At 38.1% G+C, this 7,434-nt stretch overlaps 1 protein-coding gene across 9 annotated transcripts in view; it reads left to right on the plus strand.

Annotated features, from left to right (window-relative positions):
• Positions 1–7,434, plus strand: part of CASK (calcium/calmodulin dependent serine protein kinase) — a 240,822-nt gene that overhangs the window by 190,942 nt on the left and 42,446 nt on the right. For 4 of the 9 annotated variants that reach the window (XM_018556336.1, XM_018556340.1, XM_018556337.1 and 1 more), the window contains 4 exons: positions 1,032–1,117; positions 2,907–2,975; positions 5,427–5,495; positions 7,178–7,213. In XM_018556336.1, the coding sequence (XP_018411838.1) occupies positions 1,032–1,117; positions 2,907–2,975; positions 5,427–5,495; positions 7,178–7,213 (260 nt within the window). The remainder of the gene's footprint in view (positions 1–1,031; positions 1,118–2,906; positions 2,976–5,426; positions 5,496–7,177; positions 7,214–7,434) is intronic. The other 5 variants (XM_018556341.1, XM_018556342.1, XM_018556343.1 and 2 more) reach the window with 3 other exon arrangements.

Raw genomic sequence — 7,434 nt, forward strand, 5'->3', positions numbered from 1 at the left:
ACATTTTTAGAAATTAAATCACTGGCATATAGTATTTTCAGAGGAAAGGGTTTACAGTATCTGCCATACATGCACGCACATTTTATTTTTCGTTGACCTGGGTACAATAGAGGTCCTGTAAATAGTTATTTCTTCTGTGTAAACAAATCTCACGAGTTAGGTAAGAGATTGCAAAAATTAAAGCCTGAAATAATATTGCACTTCAGATGTGTTATGGTTTCGCTTGGTATGATAACAGGATTTTCTATTCAGCTTCTCTATAATGTGTTTTGTAACCGCTTAAAGACCTCTTCAACCATGCCTCTCTGTTTTGAAATAAATCGAATCCAGAAGGAAATCTCTTGAAGTTAAGGTGTCTGATCATCAAAGGAAGTTGTCCTGATGAAAATAGCTCTTAAAATGTGACTTCATATAGTCAACTGCAACATCACCAAAAATGTAAATGCTACGTTTAAAGTTTAAATGCAAGCAAACCATGAAGCACACTGTTGAATTATATTAATGGTTTTACTTGACAAAGTTTTTGTAAGTTCTTGTTCACACCGAATGCGGTGCGTTCCAGAGCCGTAGTTGCTGGAACGCACCACAATTGCTCACGAAACTTCCCCCTGCGTTCTGGTGGCGTGTCGGTGCATTGAATTCAATGGCACCTCTTCCACAACCCTCCCCTCTGTTCCACTGCAAACGCAAAAAGTAGAGAAAGCCCTAATTGATTCTCGGATCCAGATAGTTAGCCAAGTTGGTGACCCCACTTTTATCCGCAATTGAGCAGTAAACCTTAGTCATTAACCTGTTCCCAGCTTGTGACTGGATAGTGTGGGAATATGGTTGCTTTTGGCAACGACTCATTTTGTTTTGCAAGGTTTTCTTTCATTTGCTTTGCTTTAACAGATTGTATCCAGTCTGTGAATAACAATTGTAGCAAGTTATTTTTGTTTGCAGTCCAGAAATGGTGGTGCTAAGAGGTATAGATTTTCTAGGTCTTGTGATGTTAGAGATGTCTTGGACTAACCTGTTGTTTTATTTCACAGGTACCCTCCATGTAGGTGATGAGATACGGGAAATCAATGGAATTAGTGTAGCAAACCAGACAGTGGAACAGCTTCAGAAAATGCTGGTCAGTTGATTTAAATTATGTCCTAGAAGTAGCAGTTGGAGTGACAATGCGTTCTGCCATGAGGCAGCTGTCTCCGTCAGATTTTGCTTGGTTCAATAATAACACACACACATTTTGAAGCTTTTAAAAAAAACTAAAATCTTTTACTGCCATCCGCTGAGATAACAGCCCACCACATTAGGTATAAAGCTGGTATTCCCATAGCAAAAGGGCCCCAACTAAAAATCCGTCTCTACATGGGCCCCTATTAACATACCAGCTTAGATTTGATGGATGCTGGTCTCATTTGTACCTACCATAACAAAAGAAGGTGAACTCACAGGGTGACCTGTTCACCACCATGCCTGTGAAAACTCCATTCCTTACTCTCATAAGGACTATGTTCACACCATGTCTGGACCAGATCTGTAGCAGATTTTCAAACCCAGTGCAGTGCATTTTTTTTTGTGCCTAAAATGGGCTTTTAAGCTGCAGTCCAGTGCGTTTACATGGGTATTGGTGTGTTCCAGACCAGAGAAATTGAGACTAGCAGTATTTTTTTTGTCTGGACCGGAACGGACTGCGCTGGTGTGAACAGAGCCCAGAAATACCATAGGGATACATTGGAATGCTTTTTTGGTCGGGGAAAAAACTGTTCTGGTCTAGATACAGTCCGGACATGATGTGAGCAAGCTCTTAAAGAATATAGAGGGAAGCTGCAGCTTTTGTCAATTCAAAATGTGCCACGCAAATCCTCCCTGCATTTTTTTGATCTTTGATTTGAGCTTCTTGTACCAGATTAACGAATCTCATAGAAAATAACTATAGTAACTGTGACATGGAATTGTGAGGTATTCCCTCATTCCTGGTCAATAAAAAAAGAAAACTTCCAAGGGGTGAATAATTTTTATAGCCACAGTAAGAATCCATAGTGGTTATGGGGCGTGGTTTGGGCATACCCAAGACCCAACTTAGAGCTGAGTTGGGATTAGTATACAGTTGTTGCCTCAGGTTTGTTGTTCAAATGGCTTGCTGATTTCCAATTTTAACAAGTCTACGGGACTTTGGGACAACGTTGTGCCTATTATCGCAATAAAATTTAGTCTTAACATGAGTTTATAGTGAAATGGAGATTTACAGGGGTATTAGTTAATATCTTTAAACCAGGTTCATAGCTAAAGAACAACTCCATGCAGTTAAAAACGTTACCCATGCAATGGGGCTACCCTCGCACTGCAAGGGTTAAGTGCTTGTTTTGCTCTTGGGTGTAAGATAAAAAAGATATATGCACCCAAACTTCGGCCCTGTGACAGTGACCGCCAGCTCCCTTCTCCTCTCTGGCTGTGGTATGTCCCTCGGCATCTTTACATATAATACTAGTCAATGGACTTGTATTACACGTGATGTCGTCTGCTGGGATTAGACCGCCAAAGCCCGGGGAGAGGCGGCTGCGATGACCAGTCTAGCAGCCAAGGAGAACCATGGTTCGGATGAGTATATTTTTTTTTTTTTTATTATTATTATTTTACACCCTAGAACTAAACGAGCACTAAACTTTTGCATTGTGGTTGTAGCTCCACTGCAAAGGTTACGTTTCTAAGTTCTTCTTTAAGCAATGCACCGTAATCTTCTGCTGCAATGGTATATTCCTTGAAGTAGTGATAGCCATTTCCTGTAAGCGATTAGAACACAGAATGGTTAAAACTGTACAGGTAAATGATTACAAATTCACATGTTTATTTTGGTATCGGATGTGTATCTTTAGCTTATCATGAATATTTTTCGAGGTCTTTTTCTTTTCCATTTTCAGAGAGAAATGCGGGGTAGCATCACTTTCAAGATTGTTCCTAGTTACCGCACTCAGTCTTCATCCTGTGAGGTAATAACTTCATACATTAGGCCGTCTTTTCTTCTTGTATCTTGGTGCTAATCACTTGCTAATGGCTGACTTTTTTTTTCTGCTTCTTGGGAAGTTGTTTCTGCCTGTGCTAGTAGATCATGCACACCAATTTTACAACAAAGATAACGGAACCACGATGTCTCACTCCCTTACAACATTTTTAGTAAGAATATATTTTGTTATACTGTAGCACCATTTCGTAATAGATTAATAAACCATGAAATCGTATGTGAACGGCATTTTAAGAGTGGTGGTATGATTTTAGTTTAATCTTTGCAAATGCAGACTGGGAAGAATAGATTACTTTACCCTTATTTAATAAGGGCAAAGGCAGCAATCGATCAGATTTTAGCTTTCACTACAGTAAACTGAAATCTTTTGGTTGCTATTGGTGTCTGCTGTTTGCTCATTAAATAAGCCCAGGGGTGTTAGATTCATAAATGGTACTGTTTAAAACAAAAGCTGCAGAGTAGTATTTGATTTTTTGTCTATGCCATTTACCTTTTTAGAAACTACCTGTGAGCTTTATTTTCCCAGGGACTGGATTTCAGCCTTCTCCGGATGTTTGTTAGATTGTCTTACACAAGCCTCTATAATATGGTTGTGTGATCAGTCTAATGTACCATTAATTTTGTAAGGCACATCAATATTGATGAAGGCTGTTCACTCACTTGGAGCCTCCGTGTCCTAAATGGTGGCTGGTGAAGTTTAGCAGCATAATTGTTGGCTGAGTCTATAAAATAGCTGCCTCCATTAAAAATGTGTATCCAGCACAACATATTCTAATGTACGCAGCATATTACTTGTGGTTGTGTTTATCAAAAATTAGAAAAAAAGTTTTGGGTCTGTACTAGAGATAATATCCCACCTGCGTTTTATAACTGTTGTGGACCATGGTGACCAGATCTCAGCACTCTAGTTCTCATATCTGCCCACTTATTGTGTGCCATTACAGAGAGTCCCACCTTTGGCGACAGGATCTCAGCACCTGCGATCCCAGATCTTCTCTTTTATTGTGGCCATTGAAGGGGCTCTCAATCTTACCGCTAAACTTTATCTCTCTTTGTAGCAAATGCACCAGGAGAAGTGAGACTTTCTTTGCTTAATAATGCCTGTAGAAGTTTTTGCTAAATTTGGGCTTTCATAATTTAAAGAAATAGATTTGAATTTTAAATTATGTTTTAGAACTAATAAGTTAAACTTGAGGAATGCCGTTTAGTTTTTATTCACTGATAAAGTATTCATTTTGCATTTATTGGGCGGTGATGTGGGCAGTCACTGTGTGAAATTTTGCTCACCTGTGCAGCCCTTAAAGTACAGATGTTTGTCTAGGCATCTGAGGATTTCAAGTTGAAATCAGTGGAGACAGCAGCTCTGTCTAAAAGAGAAGAGTTTGAAACGGGTCACAGGAGGCTCTTGACTGCTCTGAATCTTTCTACTTGTGCTGCAGAACCTAGAGAATCATTGACCCAGCATCTAGTGTACTGTGTATTTAGAGAAAATGTGCTGCTCCTTGGTCTCATTCTGAATTCGGCAAGAGATGGCCCCTAACTAACTTCCTTCCCTGGAATTATTGAGCGGCTGACTTGCTGAAGTTGATCATGTTTACATAGCACAGATTGTCATTTTGCAGCCCTTCTCTGAACTGTTGCACTGGAGGTGCACCACTTTTCACCAAAGTACACCACACATTATGGCACTGCTCTATAAATACTTGAGCAAAGAAGTCTAGAGAAAAGCAGAGTAGCTTCCCATAGCGGTCAGGTTCCATTTTTCTTTGTACAGTGAATGAAAGATGAAACCTGGTTGGTGACTATGGACAATGCTTAATTTTTCTACATGTTTCATTGTTCTAAGTGATGTGTAAAATTCTACTTACTGTACATTTTAGCCATCAGGTGACTGATTCTCTACAAACTGTTACACAGAAGTTGAAGTCATCACCCTCCTGACAACCTGGCTGCTCATTATGGTCCTCTGGTTAATTTGGCAATTCATAATAAATTGGTATATGGCATAGTGTGTATTTAAATCTCTGGAAGCATTTATTTTGTCATGCCATGTCATCATTACTTACAAATGGTTGTTAGGCATAGTATAGACAGATGCATGTTTTATTTCCTAAGGATTCATTTTGGTTGCCAGGTAAAATGGATGTGTTGCAATACATCTGTATCATTTTCTCTAAATCTCTGTGAGAAACCGATGCATTTTCAGCTGTACTGCTGAGTGGTAAATGGAACCTGGAGTGTGCTGCTGTCTGGACCATGAGCCCCACTAGGTGGAGATTCTGGGAACTGCAGTTACTACTGCTTACTTTTTACTACAATACACCAAACATTGTAGAGATTCTTCTTATTGTTGTTGCCTTGGTGATTGTACACTATTGTGACAGTGAAATGTGTTAATATAACTTGTGTCTTATTTCAGAGAGATTCCCCCTCTACATCCAGACAGTCCCCAGCTAATGGTCATAGCAGCATTAACAATTCTGTTTCGGTAAGATCAGCAATTGCATATACTCACAAAAAAGGGTGAAAGGGTGAACTACCAGTTTTGTATCAGCATCTGTGTTCTTAAATTCACGGATAAGCATTACCATTCTAACATAGCTAAAATTTCGTTTGAGGATTTCTTTTCTTTTATATATTAATATATTTTTATTTAGTTTTGACATTCAGTTTATTAGTACATTTTCTTTTTTATGATTTTTTTTTATTTAAAATGTTTTATAGTTTTTTACAAAAACATTTACCCTTGATTTTCACACCACCCACAGTCAATGGAGGCAGCCATTTCATTCGCTGACGATATTGCAAATAATGCACAAAAGTCAGCACTTCTTTTGTAATTAGCATTCCCAGGAGGTGTGCTCTCTACAGCTTGGGTCAGCTTCTAATACTCACTACATTGCGCGAAAAGAGAAAGCAACAGCATCAGTAGAATCCTGCTCCTAGCGATTCAGACAGCCACTCTGTCATCCTTTTTTTTTTAATCATGTAAATGCCATTGCTTTCCTTCTTGCGTTATGCATTACAGATGTAATTATTTCCTAGTGGATTGATAGGCTGTTTAATAAGCCTACAAAAAAGGCTGTTATCACTATGTGCACATGATGAATCCACTTAAAAACAAAATCTGGACATCTGTATGTATCCAGAAATGTAGTTTCCGCTATCTGAGTTAATGAATTGGTGTGCCCTCTGCTGTTGTGTTACTTGCACATATTCTGCAAATCATAAGCCTGGCCTGTTATGTTAAGCTCTCCTTACTCCCTTCTGTGCTACTGGGGCTTATATAAAAGAAAAAAAGTTCAGTAGCTGCTGTAACTGCTCTTCAAATCTTTCTCTGAAACATCTTTAACACAAATTGCTTGCTATATGATGCACTTAAAGCTGCTTTTGCAGACACAGCTCTTTCAGTAAAATTGCAGATATATTGAAATTGAATTTATCTATTGTTAACTGCAGATACGTATGTTGAATGTTTTGGCTTAAAGAAGTCGTAAACATTGTCAGAAGAGCACAATGTTAAAAATAATTTCATGAATCTTTATGGAGCCGCACATCTCAAGATATTTAATGATATATTCTTAGCAGTATGTTTTCTAGACACTTCATCAATTAGGCTCTTGAGGAAAGCTTGAGAGAGATGTAAGCTGTTCTAGCTTACCTTCAAGACACTTCCTAGAAAATCATGTACTGCATGTTTTTTGTAACAATAATCATGCTATAGGTTGTTAGGTAAATGTTATGAACATGCATTTTGTTTTATAATTACACTAATATAGATATGAATGTCCTAGGTGTAATAGTATGATGTGCACAGTTGAGCAGACTATTGATGCAGCTTACAGTTCAGTCTGCATACACGCTCGCAGTCCTATACATGTATCTTTAGTCTCACACTTTCCATTATTTTGCTGATGCATTTGTGTTGAAGATGGCGATAGTTACGTTTTCTTTTGATTTATAATGCATCATTTGTGTGCTTTAAACGTTTTCTGCTTTTTTAAGCTTCAGCTAAAATTCTTGAGCTTGGTTTTGGTTTTTTTTAAAACAACTCCATGTTTATTGGTTACAATTCTATCCTAAAAACTACTTGTGATGTATGACGACAACAAATATTGCTAATCAGTAAGATGAAAATATATCTTCTTCTGGGTTGACTTTATTCTGCAGGACATACCGTCAACTACCCAGACAAAAGGACGACAGGTGAATAGAATTTCTTTATATAATCTGTTGCTGTTAGTTTATTAGTAAATCCCATTTTCTTGTTTTAATAATAATCCATCCTAGTATTCCTCTGTCATCGATCTCATTTTACACATTCATATCATACGCTAACACAATTTTCTCTTTTTCACAAATGCCCTTGTGACCCTTAGGCAGCTTATCAGGAGTCACTATTTGGGAAACTTACTTTTTATATATAT

Source organism: Nanorana parkeri, unplaced genomic scaffold (genome assembly GCF_000935625.1).
Source record: "Nanorana parkeri isolate BGI_ZX_2015 unplaced genomic scaffold, ASM93562v1 scaffold234, whole genome shotgun sequence".
Classification (NCBI taxonomy): Eukaryota; Metazoa; Chordata; class Amphibia; order Anura; family Dicroglossidae; genus Nanorana; species Nanorana parkeri.